This window comes from Scyliorhinus torazame, chromosome 8 (assembly GCF_047496885.1).
Source record: "Scyliorhinus torazame isolate Kashiwa2021f chromosome 8, sScyTor2.1, whole genome shotgun sequence".
NCBI classification, from domain to species: Eukaryota; Metazoa; Chordata; class Chondrichthyes; order Carcharhiniformes; family Scyliorhinidae; genus Scyliorhinus; species Scyliorhinus torazame.
In genome coordinates this window covers 156,133,027-156,153,761 of record NC_092714.1, presented here as the reverse complement: position 1 = coordinate 156,153,761, position 20,735 = coordinate 156,133,027, and the positions used below count along the sequence as shown (strand labels likewise).

Sequence of the window (20,735 nt, the reverse complement as noted above, 5' to 3'; positions counted from 1 at the left end):
CAACCATTCAGGTAGTAATCTGCCTTCCTGTTTGGTGCAGCATGGTTGGTGCAGGCTTGGAGGGCCAAAGGTCCTGTTCCTGTGCTGTAATTTTCTTTGTTCTCTTTGTTCTTTGTTGGTTGTGATTTAACCTGAGGATCACCACACCTCAGGTGAGGGGCAAGGTTGAGGAGGTGAGGCCTTCATGAATAACCTCGACCGGTACAAGGATTGAACCCGCACTGTACTATAAACACCAGCAAACCATCATCTCAGCTGAATGGCCTGTTCCTGGATTGCAAATTATACATGATTTTCTGACTGTGACCAGACGACCCTCTTTCAGAGGGTCAGTGCAGGCTCATTGGGCTGAACCACCTCCTTTTGCACTGTTGGGATTCTATGATCGAGTGAAGAGAATTGATCACTGTGTCTCAAAAGGGCCACTTCCATATCTTTTATCGTGGCTCCATGGGCTTTCACGGTTTCGTTGGTCTTTTCCATAGCCGCTTGGATGGGGCCAAGGTCTCTTCCATCTATTTCGGGAGGTCCTCCCACAAAATTCACCAGTGTTTATCAAATTTTTTCGCCAAGGTACTCAAAAGCACCTCGGCCGTTAGTGGAGTGGCCGGAGCCCCAGAAGCTGCCGTCGCCCTGAAAGCCTTGGTCTCCCCCCTCCCCCCGCCCCCTCTAGCCCCCCCCCAACCTCCCACCCCCCAACCGTGCTCATCGTGCCAGTATTACGATCCTGGCACAGACCCCAACATTTGCTTGGATATCGGACAGGAACCCCAATCACTTTTTTTAAATTTGCAAAACTGTGAGGAAAGGATACTTTGTTCCATGCAAAGGTAGGGATCTGGTATATTAAAACAAACTTTATTATTAACACAGTATTAGAATACCTTAACATCACTGAAATACAGCCTACAATTACTAGTTATCTAATGCTTAACAATAAAATGAAATACTTTGGGCGGGATTCTGTGATCCTGAGGCAAAGTGTTGACGCCGTCGCGTTTCCCGACGGTGTCAACGTGGCCTCAGGATCAGCAATTCTGGCCCCTACAGGTGACCAGCACGGCACTAGAGTGACACACGCCGCTCCAGCTACTGAACCCCGGCGTCAACTGGGCGCCGCGGGGTCCGCTCATGCGCAGTGGCACCCTTCTCCGCACCAGCCCCGACGCAACATGGCGTAGGGCTAAAGGGGCAGGCGCGGAAGAACATAGAACATAGAACATAGAACAATACAGCGCAGTACAGGCCCTTCGGCCCACGATGTTGCACCGAAACAAAAGCCATCTAACCTACACTATGCCATTATCATCCATATGTTTATCCAATAAACTTTTAAATGCCCTCAATGTTGGCGAGTTCACTACTGTAGCAGGTAGGGCATTCCACGGCCTCACTACTCTTTGCGCAAAGAACCTACCTCTGACCTCTGTCCTATATCTATTACCCCTCAGTTTAAAGTTATGTCCCCTCATGCCAGCCATATCCATCCGCGGGAGAAGGCTCTCACTGTCCACCCTATCCAACCCCCTGATCATTTTGTATGCCTCTATTAAGTCTCCTCTTAACCTTCTTCTCTCCAACGAAAACAACCTCAAGTCCATCAGCCTTTCCTCATAAGATTTTCCCTCCATACCAGGCAACATCCTGGTAAATCTCCTCTGCACCCGCTCCAAAGCCTCCACGTCCTTCCTATAATGCGGTGACCAGAACTGTACGCAATACTCCAAATGCGGCCGTACCAGAGTTCTGTACAGCTGCAACATGACCTCTCGACTCCGGAACTCAATCCCTCTACCAATAAAGGCCAACACTCCATAGGCCTTCTTCACAACCCTATCAACCTGGGTGGTAACTTTCAGGGATCTATGTACATGGACACCTAGATCCCTCTGCTCATCCACACTTTCAAGAACTTTACCATTAGCCAAATATTCCGCATTCCTGTTATTCCTTCCAAAGTGAATCACCTCACACTTCTCTACATTAAACTCCATTTGCCACCTCTCAGCCCAGCTCTGCAGCTTATCTATATCCCTCTGTAACCTGCTACATCCTTCCACACTATCGACAACACCACCGACTTTAGTATCGTCTGCAAATTTACTCACCCACCCTTCTGCGCCTTCCTCTAGGTCATTGATAAAAATGACAAACAGCAACGGCCCCAGAACAGATCCTTGTGGTACTCCACTTGTGACTGTACTCCATTCTGAACATTTCCCATCAACCACCACCCTCGGTCTTCTTTCAGCTAGCCAATTTCTGATCCACATCTCTAAATCACCCTCAATCCCCAGCCTCCGTATTTTTTGCAATAGGCTACCGTGGGGAACCTTATCAAACGCTTTGCTGAAATCCATATACACCACATCAACTGCTCTACCCTCGTCTACCTGTTCAGTCACCTTCTCAAAGAACTCAATAAGGTTTGTGAGGCATGACCTACCCTTCACAAAGCCATGCTGACTATCCCTGATCATATTATTCCTATCTAGATGATTATAAATCTTGTCTCTTATAATCCCCTCCAAGACTTTACCCACTACAGACGTGAGGCTCACCGGTCTATAGTTGCCGGGGTTGTCTCTGCTCCCCTTTTTGAACAAAGGGACCACATTTGCTGTCCTCCAGTCCTCTGGCACTATTCCTGTAGCCAATGATGACATAAAAATCAAAGCCAAAGGTCCAGCAATCTCTTCCCTGGCCTCCCAGAGAATCCTAGGATAAATCCCATCAGGTCCCGGGGACTTATCTATTTTCAGCCTGTCCAGAATTGCCAACACCTCTTCCCTACGTACCTCAATGCCATCTATTCTATTAGCCTGGGGCTCAGCATTCTCCTCCACAACATTATCTTTTTCCTGAGTGAATACTGACGAAAAATATTCATTTAGTATCTCGCCTATCTCTTCAGACTCCACACACAATTTCCCATCCCTGTCCTTGACTGGTCCTACTCTTTCCCTAGTCATTCGCTTATTCCTGACATACCTATAGAAAGCTTTTGGGTTTTCCTTGATCCTTCCTGCCAAATACTTCTCATGTCCCCTCCTTGCTCGTCTTAGCTCTCTCTTTAGATCCTTCCTCTCTACCTTGTAACTATCCATCGCCCCAACCGAAACTTCACACTTCATCTTCACATAGGCCTCCTTCTTCCTCTTAACAAGAGATTCCACTTCCTTGGTAAACCACGGTTCCCTCGCTCGACGCCTTCCTCCCTGTCTGACCGGTACATACTTATCAAGAACACGCAGTAGCTGATCCTTGAACAAGCCCCACTTATCCAGTGTGCCCAACACTTGCAGCCTACTTCTCCACCTTATCCCCCCAAGTCACGTCTAATGGCATCATAATTGCCCTTCCCCCAGCTATAACTCTTGCCCTGCGGTGTATACTTATCCCTTTCCATCATTAACGTAAACGTCACCGAATTGTGGTCACTGTCCCCAAAGTGCTCTCCTACCTCCAAATCCAACACCTGGCCTGGTTCATTACCCAAAACCAAATCCAACGTGGCCTCGCCTCTTGTTGGCCTGTCAACATATTGTTTCAGGAAACCCTCCTGCACACACTGTACAAAAAACGACCCATCTATTGTACTCGAACTACATCTTTTCCAGTCAATATTTGGAAAGTTAAAGTCTCCCATAATAACTACCCTGTTACTTTCGCTCATATCCAGAATCATCTTCGCCATCCTTTCCTCTACATCCCTAGAACTATTAGGAGGCCTATAAAAAACTCCCAACAGGGTGACCTCTCCTTTCCTGTTTCTAACTTCAGCCCATACTACCTCGGAAGAAGAGTCCCCATCTAGCATCCTCTCCGCCACCGTAATACTGCTCTTGACTAGCAGCGCCACACCTCCCCCTCTTTTGCCTCCTTCTCTGAGCTTACTAAAACACCTAAACCCCGGAACCTGCAACATCCATTCCTGTCCCTGCTCTATCCATGTCTCCGAAATGGCCACAACATCGAAGTCCCAGGTACCAACCCATGCTGCCAGTTCCCCTACCTTGTTTCGTATACTCCTGGCATTGAAGTAGACACACTTCAAACCACCTACCTGAACACTGGCCCCCTCCTGCGACGTCAAATCTGTGCTCCTGACCTCTATACTCTCATTCTCCCTTACCCTAAAACTACAATCCAGGTTCCCATGCCCCTGCTGCATTAGTTTAAACCCCCCCAAAGAGCACTAACAAATCTCCCCCCCAGGATATTTGTGCCCCTCAGGTTCAGATGTAGACCATCCTGTCTGTAGAGGTCCCACCTTCCCCAGAAAGAGCCCCAGTTATCCAAAAATCTGAATCCCTCCCGCCTGCACCATCCCTGTAGCCACGTGTTTAAATGCTCTCTCTCCCTATTCCTCATCTCACTATCACGTGGCACTTCCCCTTATATTGCGCCACCGGAGTCCCAGGGGAATGAGGAGTTGAAGCCCAAGATCAGCCATGATCAGATTGAGAGGTGGACATGGCTCAATGGGCCACATGGTCTACTCCTGCCCCTATTTCTGGTGTTCTTGTGAAGCAGGTTGAGCAAAGCCTTGGGACATTTGTCATTCTTAAAAGTGCTGGATGAATGGTAATTGTTGAGAAAAATTACAATCAAAAGTAAGTGTTAAAATGAAACTCAAATAGGAACCAGTTAGTGTTTGGTCATTTAGCATCACAGAGGTTTACAGCACAGAAAAGGCCCTTCAGCCCATCATGTCTGCGCCAGTCAAAAACAACCACCTCAGTATTCTAATCCCCTTTTCCAGAACTTGGCCCATTGCCTGTACGCCATTAGCATCGCAAATGACCATCTAAATACTTCTTAAATGTTTGAGGACCTTTGCCTCCACCGCCCTTTCAGGCAGTGAGTTCTAGACTCTGTAAAAGATGGATTTTATTCAAAGGTAACATGCAGAAACATCATTCTGCGGGGAGGGGGGGATGCTGTTTGAACCCCATTCCAATGCACAGGTTACTCACTTGATAAAAAAATCCGAATTGGCTACTCGGGAAAATGCTTGGCAACAGTTGGTGACCGAATTTCAGCACAGGATCCTCATAACCCCACAGCCAGTCATTCACACTGCGGGTCTGGAACAGTGTGTTTCTCTTCAAGGCAAATAACGTTGATGCAATGACTTTCTTGGCCATCCCACTGTGCTTGAGCATTTGCAGCAGAGTCTGGGAAAGGAAATTAAATGAGAAATATCAGTCTCCTTCTCACAAACAAAGCCTTGCCAAAGCTAATGCACGTTGAACCCCCATTAGAAACCAACAATCACAAGTGTCGGAAAAAGAAAGTATTTAAAAATTGATTAAAAAAAACAGCAGTGGTTTTAATGTCACCTTATCAAATGGTAAAGTGAGTGTTAATTCAGCCAGGATTTATCACAGTGAATAAACCACATACTGAGTAATGGGTAGAAAGCAGTGTCAAAACAATGTTACACAGTCCATTACTGGGCAATCTCAATACTCAAAAACTAACCCCAGTTAGTTTTTGTTAGTTTTTTGTTAGTCTTACTTCGGTGGTAGGCAAAGTAATGGAAAGGGTACTGAAGGATAGGATTTCTGAGCATTTGGAAAGACACTGCTTGATTAGGGATAGTCAGCACGGATTTGTGAGGGGTAGGTCTTGCCTTACAAGTCTTATTGAATTATTTGAGGAGGTGACCAAGCATGTGGATGAAGGTAAAGCAGTGGATGTAGTGTACATGGATTTTAGTAAGGTATTTGATAAGGTTCCCCATGGTAGGCTTCTGCAGAAAGTAAGGAGGCATGGGAAAGTGGGAAATTTGGCCAGTTGGATAACGAACTGGCTAACCGATAGAAGTCAGAGAGTGGTGGTGGATGGCAAATATTCAGCCTGGATCCCAGTTACCAGTGGCGTACCGCAGGGATCAGTTCTGGGTCCTCTGCTGTTTGTGATTTTCATTAATGACTTGGATGAGGGAGTTGAAGGGTGGGTCAGTAAATTTGCAGACGATACGAAGATTGGTGGAGTTGTGGATAGTAAGGAGGGCTGTTGTCGGCTGCAAAGAGACATAGATAGGATGCAGAGCTGGGCTGAGAAGTGGCAGATGGAGTTTAACCCTGAAAAGTGTGAGGTTGTCCATTTTGGAAGGACAAATATGAATGTGGAATACACGGTTAACGGTAGAGTTCTTGGCAATGTGGAGGAGCAGAGAGATCTTGGGGTCTATGTTCATTCATCTTTGAAAGTTGCCACTCAAGTGGATAGAGCTGTGAAGAAGGCTTATGGTGTGCTCGCGTTCATTAACAGAGGGATTGAATTTAAGAGCCGTGAGGTGATGATGCAGCTGTACAAAACTTTGGTAAGGCCACATTTGGAGTACTGTGTACAGTTCTGGTCGCCTCATTTTAGGAAGGATGTGGAAGCTTTGGAAAAGGTGCAAAGGAGATTTACCAGGATGTTGCCTGGAATGGAGAGTAGGTCTTACGAGGAAAGGTTGAGGGTGCTCGGCCTTTTCTCATTAGAACGGAGAAGGATGAGGGGCGACTTGATAGAGGTTTATAAGATGATCAGGGGAATAGATAGAGTAGACAGTCAGAGACTTTTTCCCCGGGTGGAACAAACCATTACGAGGGGACATAAATTTAAGGTGAAAGGTGGAAGATATAGGAGGGATATCAGAGGTAGGTTCTTTACTCAGAGAGTAGTGGGGGCATGGAATGCACTGCCTGTGGAAGTAGTTGAGTCAGAAACATTAGGGACCTTCAAGCAGCTATTGGATAGGTACATGGATTACGGTAAAATGATATAGTGTAGATTTATTTGTTCTTAAGGGCAGCACGGTAGCATTGTGGATAGCACAATTGCTTCACAGCTCCAAGGTCCCAGGTTCGATTCCGGCTTGGATCACTGTCTGTGCGGAGTCCGCACATCCTCCCCGTGTCTGTGTGTGTTTCCTCCGGGTGCTCCGGTTTCCTCCCACAGTCCAAAGATGTGCAGGTTAGGTGGATTGGCCATGATAAATTGCCCTTAGTGTCCAAAATTGCCCTTGGTGTTGGGTGGAGGTGTTGAGTTTGGGTAGGGGGCTCTTTCCAAGAGCCGGTGCAGACTCAAAGGGCCGAATGGCCTCCTTCTGCACTGTAAATTCAATGATAATCTATGATTAATCTAGGACAAAGGTTCGGCACAACATCGTGGGCCGAAGGGCCTGTTCTGTGCTGTATTTTCTATGTTCTATGTTCTAACCTTGCCAACCCATCCATTAAATAAGGATTGCATTTACTAATTGTAGCCTTTATATAACGTTAAAATACCAAATGCCCCGCTCCCCCCTGCCCCCACTTGAAAACAGTGTGACCCAAATGAACAGTAATGACACAAATAAGTCCAAGACAATAAGAGAAAATGAAAGTGTTGGGTCCACTTCCCAGTGGTGGAGGGACCTGGGTGCTGAAAGCTGATAGTCTCCCACTGATGGTTAATAGAGAGGGGTCTTTCTGTCAATAATGGTTTTGCGAGGGCTAAGAGTCTAGAACAAGATGCCATCGTCTCAGGGTGAGGGGATAGGCATTTAGGACTGAGATGAGACAGATATATGAACGGGCGGGGAACAGAGGGAAGTAGATCCTTGGAAAATAGGTGACAGGTTTAGATAAAGGATCTGGATCGGCGCAGGCTGGGAGGGCCGAAGGGCCTGTTCCTGCGCTGTAATTTTCTTTGTTCTTTGTTCTTTGTTTAATGCCTTCACTCTGAGGGTAGTGAATCTTTAAAATTCTCTACCCAAGAGGGCTGTGGAAGCTCAGTCAGAGCTCAGTCAATCTCATTCAAGAATAAGATTGATAGATTTTTAAACAATAAGGGAACTGAGGGATAGGGTGGATACATTTTTTTTTAATAAACATTTTATTGAGGTATTTTTTGGTATTGTAACAACAACACAATAAACAATTTACATGAAACTATAAACATAGTGCAAAAGCCGTCTCCCTCCTTTACATGTCCCACCTTTATTAACCCCCTACTTTAAGCTAAACTAAATCCCCCCTTCTACTGACGACTAATTTTCCGCAAAGAAGTCGACGAACGGTTGCCACCTCCGGGTGAACCCTAACAGTGACCCTCTCAAGGCAAACTTGATTTTTTCCAAACAGAGAAAGCTAGCGATGTCCGATAGCCAGGTCTGCGACTTCGGGGGCTTTGGGTCCCTCCAAGCTAATAGTATCCATCTCCGGGCTACCATGAAAGCAAAGGCCAGAACGTCTGCCTCTTTCTCCTCCTGGATTCCCAGGTCTTCCGACACCCTGAAAATCGCCACCTCTGGACTCAGTGCCACCCTTGTTTTTAACACCGTGGACATAACATCTGCAAACCCCTGCCAAAATCCTTATGCTTCGGACATGCCCAGAACATGTGGGCATGGTTAGGGTGGATAACCTTGTCGATAGATGGAGCAGGCTCCTGTTTCGTATGTTCTTCTGGATCATGTACCCATTCAAACATTTTTTTAAATTCTTTCATGGGATGTGGATTTTGCTGGCTGAACCAGCATTTATTGCCCATTCCTAATTGCCCTTGAGAAAGTGGTGGTGAGCTGCCTTCTTGAACCGCTGCAGTCGCTGAGGTGTAGGTACACCCACTGTGCTGTTAGGGAAGGAGTTCCAGGATTTTGACCCAGCAACAGTGAAGGAACGGTGATAAATTTCCAAGAGAGGATGGTGAGTGACTTGGAGGGGAACCTCCAGGTGGTGGGGTTCCCAGGTATCTGCTGCCTTTGTCCTTCTGGATGGTCGCGGTCGTGGGTTTGGAAGGTTCTGTCTCAGAAAGCTTGGTGAGCTGCTGCAATGCATCTTGTAGATGGGACACACAGCTGCTACTGTGCATCGGTGATGAAGGAAGTGACTGTTTGTGAATGGGGTGCCAATTAAGCAGAGTTGTTTTGATCTGAATGGTGTCGCTTCTTGAGTGTTGTTGGAGCGGCACTCAAACACTAGTTTCACTAAAGATGACTTTTCATTTGGGGGCAATTAAATTTGCAACTGTAAGCAAAGTAAAAAGTAGAAATTCCCAGACCACCCAAAGTAATGACAACTCAAAAAGTGACTTGTGTTTTTTTAGTAAGGTCAGAGAAGGGGATAGAGGTTTAAAATCACAGCTGGGTTTGCATAGTTAGCAATCCCCATTAAGTTGGGAGAGTACCAGGAGATCCCCTAATCGAGGTTCGCGCCGGGCTCGGATCAGTGCACAATGATCCTGGCCCACTGCCGCTAACGTAATCTGGTTCATCCCCTCACTGGACATGAATCAGATTTGCATATTTAAATCATCATTTAAATATGTGAGAAATGTTTGAAGCCTGATTCCCCCGGCTCCTGGATGTCTCTCACCTGCTGGCACAGTGTGGGGCTGGCAGGAATCGCTAACGGCCTCCACCACTGGAGGCTGTGGTGTTGGGTGTTCTGACACACAGATGAGCCAACACGGTTGTATATGGTACAACGCTATTTTATTCAAACTTACTATGTACAGTTTTGTCTTTGCACTCTGCACGTGGGGGTTCCCTGCTTGTGATGTTGTAACAGCTCTTCTCTGTTTCTTTGTCCCCAGACCTACTGACCACCAGGTGTCGTGCTCGTGCTTTTTATGTGGTTGGTGTTCTTGTCTGTGATTGGTTGTGGTGTTGTGTGCTCTGATTTGCCTGTTGGTGTGTCCATCATGATGTGTGTGTTTGAATATCATGACATCCCCCCTTTTTACAAAGATATATGCCTACGTGGTAATAAATATGATCGTGTCGTGAGTGCATCTAAGAGTGTGTGTGTGTCGTGTGCAGCATGTGCATATGACGGAACTATGTACATGGGGCGATGTCGGGTGCGTCACATGAACCAAGTTGTACCATAACATAACATAAATGCGAACGAGAGAAGAAGAAAAAAAAACTTGAACAGTTGTCCAGTCAGACGACATCTGGAACGATAAACAACAACAAGTTATCATGTAAAATTGTGCAACTTGTTAAACATATGAACGGTATTATAAGTCCAGTCTAATGGGCTTGCGACGAGTTCGGGTTGACCGCCTCAAGGGTGGATCAAGAACCACCGGCTGCTGTGCAGGCATGGCCACGGGTGGCGATGGAAAGGGCGTGATGTGCGGCAGCTCCACAAAGTCATCCTCGGAAGCCTGTTGAGGATCTGGCGTGTGCGTACTGTGTGGCTGTGAGCGTGGAAGTCGGCGAAGGGCGCGCCGATTGCGGCGACGCACTGAACCATCCGGCATGCGAACCAGGAACGAGCGGGGAGCCACTTGTCGGAGGACTTCGGCCGGTGCTGACCAGCCACCATACGGTTGATGGACGCGTACTTTGTCTCCGGATGGCAGGGGGGGCAGGTCCGTCGCTCGTGTGTCGTACCGACTTTTCTGGCGATCACGCTGCATTTGCATGTTCCGAAGAACCGTCTCATGGTCTGTTGTTGGTGCCAGGATGGAAGGTACCGTCGTCCTGAGGGAGCGACCCATTAGTAGCTGCGCTGGCGAGAGACCCGTGGATAGCGGGGCCGATCGATAGGCCAGCAAGGCAAGGTTAAAGTCCGATCCGGCAGCAGCCGCCTTGCACAGGAGCCGCTTGGCGATGTGGACACCCTTTTCAGCCTTCCCGTTCGATTGTGGATGTCGAGGGCTGGATGTCACATGAGTGAAACCATATGCTGCGGCAAAGGACGACCATTCACGGCTGGCGAAGCAGGGTCCATTGTCTGACATGACAGTCCTTGGAATGCCATAGCGAGCAAATGTTTCCTTGCAGGCCCCAATGACTGCGGACGACGTCAGATCATGGAGAGGCATGACTTCCGGGTAGTTTGAGAAGTAGTCTATAATAACGATGTAATCTCTGCCGAGCGCGTGAAATAGGTCAACACCCACCTTCGCCCAGGGGGACGTCACCATCTCGTGTGGTAGAAGTGTTTCCGGAGGTTGCGCCGGCTGAAACCTCTGACAGGTTGTGCAGTTGAGCACCATGTTGGCTATGTCTTCATTAATACCCGGCCAATATACCGCCTCCCGGGCCCTTCGTCTGCATTTTTCGACGCCCAAGTGGCCTTCGTGTAGTTGATGAAGAATCATCTGGCGCACGCTGTGCGGAATAACGATCCTGTCTGATTTCATAAGGACCCCGTCTATGTTGGTAAGATCATCTCGCACATTATAAAACTGGGGGCACTGCCCTTTGAGCCACCCTTCCGTCATGTGGCGCATCACTCGCTGCAGAAGGGGGTCAGTCGCCGTCTCTGCGCGTATGTGGGCCAGACTAGGATCATCAGCTGGCAGATTTGCTGCTGTCAGAGTTACGTGGGCCTCAATTTGACGCACGAACCCCTCCGCATCTGGTGGTGTGCTCACTGCTCGGGAAAGAGTGTCCGCCACGATGAGATCCTTCCCCGGAGTGTAGATCAGTTCGAAATCGTACCTCCTGAGTTTAAGTAAGATGCGCTGGAGGCGAGGAGTCATGTCGTTCAGGTCTTTGTTAATGATGTTGACCAGGGGGCGGTGGTCAGTTTCGACCGTAAATCGTGGCAGGCCATACACATAGTCGTGGAATTTGTCCAGTCCAGTTAACAAGCCCAGGCATTCTTTTTCGATTTGCGCGTAGCGCTGTTCGGTAGGGGTCATGGCTCGTGAGGCATATGCAACCGGGGCCCATGACGACGTGCTGTCTTTTTGCAGGAGTACCGCTCCAATACCAGATTGGCTGGCGTCTGTTGAGATCTTTGTAGGGCGAGTCGTGTCAAAGAAGGCCAGCACTGGTGCCGTGACCAGTTTGTGCTTGAGCTCCTCCCATTCCCGCTGATGCGATTGGTGCCAGTTGAATTCTGTCGATTTTTTTACGAGATGGCGCATATTTGTTGTATGAGAAGCCAGGTTGGGAATGAACTTCCCAAGGAAGTTGACCATGCCCAGGAATCTTAGGACAGCCTTCGTGTCAGCCGGTCGTGGCATGGCTGTGATGGCGCTAACCTTGTCTGCATCGGGACGGACCCCTGACCTTGAGATGTGGTCCCCGAGGAATTTCAGCTCCGTCTGGCCGAAGGCACACTTCGCACGGTTGAGACGCAGGCCATTTTGTCGTATGCGGGTGAAGACACGTCGTAGACGATGCATGTGTTCCTGCGGAGTGGTGGACCAAATGATGATATCGTCCACATATACACGTACCCCTTCGATGCCTTCCATCATCTGCTCCATAATGCGGTGGAAAACTTCAGATGCTGAAATGATGCCGAATGGCATCCGGTTGTAGCAGAATCTGCCAAAAGGGGTGTTGAATGTGCATAGTCTTCGGCTGGCCGGGTCCAGTTGGATCTGCCAAAATCCTTTGGACGCATCCAATTTGGTGAATATTTTGGCTCGCGCCATCTCGCTGGTGAGGTCCTCTCGTTTCGGGATGGGATAGTGTTCCCGCATGATGTTGTTATTCAGATCTTTAGGATCTATACATATACGGAGCTCGCCAGAGGGCTTCTTTACACAGACCATGGAGCTGACCCATGGCGTGGGCTCCGTGACCCTGGATAGGACCCTTTGGTCCTGAAGAATCTGCAGTTGTACCTTGAGACGGTCTTTGAGTGGCGCAGGAACCCTGCGAGGTGCGTGAACGACAGGGATGGCGTCCGGTCTGAGTCGAATCTTGTACGTGTATGGCAATGTCCCCATGCCTTCAAAAACCTCCTGGTTGTGAGCAAGGAGGGAATGGAGATTTGCGTGGAACTCAGCATCCGGGAAGTCGGATATCTCATCTGGAGAGAGAGACATAATGCGCTGTACCAGGTGAAGGACCTTACACGCCTGTGCGCCCAGTAACGAGTCCTTTGATGAGCCGACAACTTCGAAGGGGAGTGTGGCCGTGTGCATCTTGTGAGTTACCTGTAGCTGGCAAGATCCTATGGACGGGATGACGTTCCCGTTATAGTCAACCATCTTGAGCCGGGATGGCGTGATGGGTGGTTTGACCTTCATGGCCTGGACTGCAGAATATGCAATCAGGTTGGCGGATGCGCCGGTGTCCAGACGGAAGGCGACGCGCGATCGGTTGACCGTCAGGGTGGCACACCACTCATCGGCTGGATTGATGGCATTGACCTTGTTGACATCGATGACGGAAACGCGGAAGGCATCCTGGTCATCTGCATCACTTAACTGGAAGTCTTGATGCGTGGGCTGGACGGTCCTGACTTGTCTGCGAGATTGTCGAGGATGCGCCGGATCCATGGGTTGAGCCGAACGACAGTGGGCTGCGTAGTGGCCCATCTTGCCACATCTGAGGCACTGTCGGTTTTTTGCAGGACATTGCCCTTTTAAATGTAGAGCTCCACAATTGCCGCACGTCATGACGTCACGGCGTTCGTTGCGCCACTGCGCATGCGCAGTGCGATCTTGCGGTGGGCGCGCCTGCGCAGTGCGTCCCTCGTTGTGGCCGTTATTTTTGGCGCGCACCTGCGCGGGAGACCGCGAAAAGCGCGGGAAGCGGCCGCTGTCGTCCGGGCCGTGGGTCGGGAAGTAATCGACGGCCTGGATGCGTTCGACGTCGTGGGCGGCCTGGCTTGCCGATTCGACGGCTGGGGACCCCCTCCGTGCCAACTCGGACGCCTGAAATCGGGCAAAACGGCAGGTATCGATCCACTCCTGTACCATGTGGTGTTGGGTGTTCTGACACACAGATGAGCCAACACGGTTGTATATGGTACAACGCTATTTTATTCAAACTTACTATGTACAGTTTTGTCTTTGCACTCTGCACGTGGGGGTTCCCTGCTTGTGATGTTGTAACAGCTCTTCTCTGTTTCTTTGTCCCCAGACCTACTGACCACCAGGTGTCGTGCTCGTGCTTTTTATGTGGTTGGTGTTCTTGTCTGTGATTGGTTGTGGTGTTGTGTGCTCTGATTTGCCTGTTGGTGTGTCCATCATGATGTGTGTGTTTGAATATCATGGCAGAGGCCAGACATGATGACCACCCTGGGGGCACTCTGAGGACATTGGTGCCCTAGGGTGGCCTCGGACATGGCAGGGCAGGTGAGCACTACCAGAGTTCTGTGGGTGTGTCAGGTTGGGAAGGCCAAAGGGCTGGGCCTGAAAGGCGGGCAGTGTGTGATGGGGGCATTTGGTGACCCCATAACGGGGTGTCGCTCACCTGTGGGGGGCAATGATACTGACGATTGTGGGGGGGTCTGATGCTGGTGAGAAGGGGGCGGGTTCTGAAGGGAGACTCATTAGGAGGGCCTCGTTGTCAGCAATCCTTGAAGGGTGCAGGAGAGGGGATTGATGCCAGCGAGGATGGTGGGGGTGGGGCACTGACGCTCCAGTGTTGGCAATGTTGTGAGGGGGAGGGCCTGAGCTGTCACTTTGAGATTGGGGAGCCTGTGAAGCCGGAATTGGGGGGGTGTTTAGGCAGTGCCCCTCTCAGTGCCGGTACAAATCACATCCCCCTTCAAAAAAATGACTAAGTGCGGGAAGATCGTGATGGAAGTCGCGCCACAATGGCTGGCGCGACTTGACCGATTTCCTCGCCCAACACATTTGTTTGGGAGAATTCTGCCCGGTGTGTCTGAAGTGCACTGTCCTGTCTTTGTTACAGAAGTGAGTTATTCATGCAGACCTCAGGGTTAAAAGGTTTGGTTTTGAAGCAGAAAGTGAACTCATTTGAGTATCGATCGAACATCCCAACTACCTCAGTTAACTTGGAAATAAATAATTCAGAGTGGCGCTTTGCTTGGGATTCGGGGGGGGGCGGGGTGCTGTTTTGTGGGATTTATCCAGAAGGTTTGAGGTTGGAGTTCCGGAAGCAGGCAAGTTGCTGGGTGTAAGCCCCGAGTTCAGAAACCAGAGAAATTGAATTTTCCTGGTGCGATGGAGCAGGAGAATGGAGCCATTAAAAACCAGGGGCGAAATTCTCCGTTATCGGCGGAATGTCCGCCGATCGGCGCAAAAAACGGCGAAAATCCCACTTGTGTCACGTCAGAAAAATGGGTCGATAGTCTCCGGCCCGAAATGGGCTAGCAGCGACGTAACGGGATCCGCGCTTGCGCAATGGTTCACACCGTGCAGCATCATACACGCTGCACGGCGTGACGGCTCATAAGGCCACGCTGCTCCCCCCCACCCGACCGGAACACCCGACTGGATGGCTGGCCGCCGCTCAGCCCCGAGATTCGAGTCACGGGATGTGGAGGCGCTCCTGGACGCGGTGGAGCAGAGGAGGGACGCCCTGTATCCCGGGCACGGCCGCAGAGTTGCCCCACGCCACAGCCGGCGTCTGTGGACGGAAGTGGCAGAGGCCGTCACCACTGTGGCCCTGACACCACGGACAGGCACCCAGTGCCACAAGAAGGTGAACGACCTCGTCAGAGCAGGCAGGGTGAGCCTCCCCCATATCCCCCCCTCCCCATATCCCCCTCCCCCTATCCCCCCCGCCCCCATATCCCCCCTCCCCCATATCCCCCCTCCCCCATATCCCCCCTCCCCCATATGCCCCGTCCCCCATATCCCCCCTCCCCATACCCCCCTCCCCCATATCCCCCTCCCCATATCCCCCATATCCCCCCTCCCCATATCACCCCCTCCCCCATATCCCCCATATCCCCCCTCCCCATATCCCCCATATCCCCCCTCCCCCATATCCCCCTCCCCCATATCCCCCCTCCCCCATATCCCCCCTCCCCCATATCCCCCATATCCCCCCTCCCCCATATCCCCCTCCCCATATCCTCCCTCCCCCATATCCCCCCTCCCCCATATCCCCCCTCCCCCATATCCCCCCTCCCCCATATCCCCCATATCCCCCCTCCCCCATATCCCCCATATCCCCCTCCCATATCCCCCCTCCCCCATATCCCCCCTCCCCCATATCCCCCCTCCCCCATATCCCCCATATCCCCCCTCCCCCATATCCCCCATCCCCCATATCCCCCCTCCCCCATATCCCCCATATCCCCCCTCCACCATACCCCCTCCCCCATATCCCCCCCTCCCCCATATCCCCCATATCCCCCCTACCCCGTATCCCCCCTCCCCCATATCCCCCATATCCCCAAGTGAATCCAGCCCTAACCTTAACCTCTGCAATGCACGCGCAACCGATGGCGTGCATTCATATACCTGCCTAACACTGTTGCCTTTTACCCCTGCCACCACCCCCCCCCCCACAGGAGAAGCGCGCACACAACAATAGGGAGCATGTGAGGACTGGAGGAGGGCCCGCTGATGAGAGGCCACTGACCGTACACGAGAAAAGGGCCCTGGAACTGGCTGGCGGACCTGAGGACCGGGAGGTTGCTGATGCAGAGGTCGGGGGCCCACCAGCAAGTGAGCCACCGACAGCCCGTCCCCATATCCCCCCTCCCCTATATCCCCCTCCCCCGTATCACCTGATCACTGCCTGATGTCTAACCATGCGGCGTCTGTGGCCCAGGAAATGGCTGCCCTCTCACAGGAGGCCATGAGCCAGTGCCAGCGCCAGATGGCAGAGGCGCTCAACGCCATAGCCCAGGCTCTGCAGGCCATGGCCCAGTCTCAGCAGGCCATGGCCCAGTCTCAGCAGGCCATGGCCCAGTCTCTGCAGGCCATGGCCCAGTCTCAGCAGGCCATCGCTGAGGGCATCGGCGCCAGTGGCCATGTGCGAGCCGGCGTCGCACTGTCACAGACAGGGTTTGCCAACACCCTGGGCTCCATGGCTGCAAACCTGCAGACCCCTGTCGATACCAGCACGGGCCTCCAGGACTGGCAGCGCCAGATGTCGGGGGGGCGTCGGATGGCCAGTCCGTTCGCATCCCCCACCCATGTAGAGGCCTGGGGGCCATCGGGCACCCCGAGGGAGGAGGAGGTGGTGTGGTCCGTCCCGGCTCCCTCTGTAGGGGAGGTCCCGGTACACTGCGACACCTCGGACTCCCCCCCTTCCGTCCCAGGTGCATCGGGTGGGCAACGGGCAGGACAGGCTGGCAGCTCGCCATCCCAGTCGCCCGGGCCGCAGCCTGGCCCATCTAGGCCAGGACGCCCCAGGAAACGGCCGCCAAAGGGATCCAGTGTCAGAGGGCAGGAATCACAGGAGTCCACCTCCAGTTCTGCTGTACCGTCTGGGGAACCACGTAGACGTAGTCAAAGGGCCCGTAAGGCCAAACAATTAGACACTGAGTAAGTTGGCACGGGTGCAGGGCACAGATGAGTTTTGGGGGCTAGGGCACGTGCATGAACTCCTTTGGTTATTAAAGTCAATGTTACACCTACCGAAGCTGCCTTTGTGCTCTGTCTAAAGTGTGCGGGCGTGTCATGTACGTTGAGCGTAAGTGTGTGTGTGAGGGGTGGTCTTACCTCAGCCCCAGCTGAGTCTGCCCCCTTCCCCCTGGGCCGCCATCAACATCCCCCGGGCAGAGGACGGGACCGTGCGCTGCAGTGTCACAGCCGCATGCAGGGATGGTCCGGGTGGATGGTGGTACTGTGGCCATGGGTCAGACATAGTCCAACGATGTAGAGCCAGGAGCTCATCGCAGGGCGGGTTGTCATCATCCTCCATGGCGTGCGATAGACACGCGTCCACCCGCAACTGTGTGAGCCCGGCCCGTTGTGCCGCCGGTGGATCGGCAATGGGGGGGGGGTGGTGTGCATGCGGGTGGGGTGGGTGGGGTTGGGGAGGGGGGTGAGGGTGCTGGGTGGGTGGATGGGTGGGGGGTGTGGGTGGTCGGCTGTTGCCATGGTGTGCGGTCTGTGGCCATACTACCCGATTCCCACGCCCATCTAGTCAGTGAAGCGGGCGTCTATCAGTCTGTCCCGTGCCCGCTGGGCCAGCCGGTAACGGTGGACAGCCACCCGCCTGTGTCTACCCCGTCTGCCCTGACCATTGCCCCCATCCCCCTCATCTGGGGAGGACTGTGCCTCTTCCTGCTGCTCCTCCACTCCACCCTCCTCTGCCTGCGGCACATCGCCCCTCTGCTGGGCTATGTTGTGCAGGACGCAGCACACCACAATGATGCGGCCGACCCTATCTGACCGATACTGGAGGGCGCCCCCAGAGAGGTCCAGGCACCTGAAACGCATCTTCAGCACGCCAAAGCACCTCTCGATCACTCCCCTTGTCGCTACATGGGCATCATTGTAGCGGTTCTCTGTCTCATTGCGTGGCCTCCGTATAGGCGTCATCAGCCACGATCGCAATGGGTAGCCCCTGGCGCCCAGCAACCAGCCCCTCAGCCGGGGATGGCGTCCCTTGTACATGCCGGGGATGGATGACCGCGACAACACGAATGAGTCGTGTACACTGCCTGGGTGACGGGCGCAGACGTGCAGGATCATCATGCGGTGGTCGCAGACCACCTGTACGTTCATCGAATAGGTCCCCTTCCTATTAGTGAACACGGCCCTGTTATCTGCAGGTGGCCCCACGGCGACGTGCATCCCATCGATCGCGCCCTGGACCATGGGGAACCCGGCCACGGCAGAGAAGCCCACGGCCCGGGCATCTTGGCTGGCCCGGTCCACGGGGAAGCGGATGTAGCGGTGCGCCATGGCATAAAGGGCATCTGTCACTGCCCGGATGCACCGGTGCACCGATGTCTGCGATATGCCGGACAGGTCCCCACTCGGTGCCTGGAATGACCCCGTTGCATAAAAGTTCAGGGCCACCGTAACCTTGACGGACACGGGGAGAGGGTGTCCCCCGCCAGTGCCACGCGGTGACAGGTATGCCAGCAGGTGGCAGATGTGTGCCACGGTTTCCCGCCTCATCCGGAGTCTCCTCCTGCATTCCCGGTCCGTGAGGTCCTGGTATGACTGCCGGGGCCGGTACACACGGGGCGCCCTCGGGTGCCTCCGTTGCCGTGGGGCCGCGACGTCCTCCTCCCCCTCCTCGTCCAGTCGGTCAGGTGTCCCTCCAGCCTGGGCGGCTGCCGCCTGCCCCTCTGCGGCAGCCTGCGCCGCCTCTCTGGCACGCTCCTCCTCCTCCTCCTCATCCAGGGCAACATAGACATGAGCGGCTGCCACCACGGCGGCCAACATCGCTGGATGATCTGAAAACATGACGGCCTGGTGGGGGGAGGGGAACGACGACATGTCATCATTGCCCATATCCCCTCCTCCCCCCAGCCAGGTGGCATGGACCGCAATGGTCCAACTGTTGGAGGCTGGCACCTGGCCAGGTGGACCAACTCACTTGCCCTCCCATCACCCTCCTCGGCACAGACCCCCACCCAACCTCCACCCCGGCACGGACCCCCCCCCCCAACCTCCACCCCAGCACGGACCCACCCCAACCCCCAACCTCCACCCCAGCACGGACCCGCCCCAACCCCCAACCTCCACCCCGGCACGGACCCCCTCCCCAACCTCCACCCCGGCACAGACCCCCTCCCAACCCCCAACCTCCACCCCGGCACGGACCCCCCCCCCAACCTCCACCCCGGCATGGACCCCCTCCCCAACCTCCACCCCAGCACGGACCCCCCCCAACCCCCAACCTCCACCCCGGCACGGACCCCCCCCCCCAACCTCCACCCCAGCACGGACCCCCCCCAACCCCCAACCTCCACCCCAGCACGGACCCCCCCAACCCCCAACCTTCACCCCAGCACGGACCCCCCGCAACCCCCAACCTCCACCCCGGCACGGACCCCCCCCCCCAACCTCCACCCCGGCACGGACCCCCTCCAAGCACTCCCCCAGAGCCCAGCCTACTCTAACCACCTCCCCCCCCCGAGCCGCACACACACACACACAAGCCGAGACACACCTCTCCTCACGCAATCAGTCTGCGGCCACGCCATTTTCTGCCCAGAGCCAACCCCCCAGGCCGTCACTCACCTCCACGCTGGTCGGCGTGAGCCTGGAGCACCGGGTCACGCCGATGAAAAGGAGGTTTGAGTCACGTCGACGTGAACGGTCATCACGTCGACGGGACTTCGGCCCATCCGGAAGGGAGAATATCGGCAGGCCGAAAATCGGCTGCCTTGCGCAGACCCGTGACATTCTCCGCGGCAGCGGCGCCATTAACGCCCCGCCGACTTTTCTCCCTTCGGAGACTTCGGCGGGGGCGGGGGCGGGATTTACAGCGGCCAACGGGCATTCTCCGACCCTCTGGGGGGTCGGAGAATGACGCCCCAGAATTCAAAATGGTTTCTAATCTTCTGTTACTGAGCAGGAATTGCAAGTGAAACACAGCCTTGAGCTGAGAAACCCCAGGCTACAAGGACAGCTTTTCGTAAATTTAGGAGTTGGTCCAAAGAAAGTGGATCACCTTCAAGAACCTAATAAGGAGCTAAAGACTTCCTGGATGGGGGGGGTGGGGGGGGTGGAATCATTGTGAGAAAGTGTGGTAGTCACCACTGTTCTGTTGTATTATATTGTATATACTGCACTGCATAGGAGGGTATTACGGTAAGGCCCCTGTACTACAGGTACGAGGGTTGATCCCTGCCTGCTGGCTCCGCCCAGTAGGCGGAGTATAAATGTGTGTGCTCTCCGAACTGCAGCCATTTTGGCAGCAGCTGTAGGAGGCCACACATCTCTGCGTAATAAAGCCTCGATTACTCTCTACTCTCGTCTCGTCGTAATTGATAGTGTATCAGAAAGGAAAGGCAACAGTGAAGATTTTAGCCTTCAGCATACATGATTGTGTTTTACTGTGCTTTTCAATGTAATGTATAAGTAATTCCTAAGACTGTGTCATTGACAGTGTTTGTTTTACTTAATTATTGTATCACAAGATTCACCTGATTTAAGCTGTA

At 53.1% G+C, this 20,735-nt stretch overlaps 1 protein-coding gene across 1 annotated transcript in view; it reads right to left on the bottom strand.

Annotated features, from left to right (window-relative positions):
• Positions 1 to 20,735, bottom strand: part of LOC140428214 (lysosome membrane protein 2-like) — a 108,460-nt gene that overhangs the window by 69,298 nt on the left and 18,427 nt on the right. Inside the window, exon 4 of the mRNA XM_072514423.1 lies at positions 4,980 to 5,180. Coding sequence (XP_072370524.1) covers positions 4,980 to 5,180 — 201 coding nt within the window. The remainder of the gene's footprint in view (positions 1 to 4,979; positions 5,181 to 20,735) is intronic.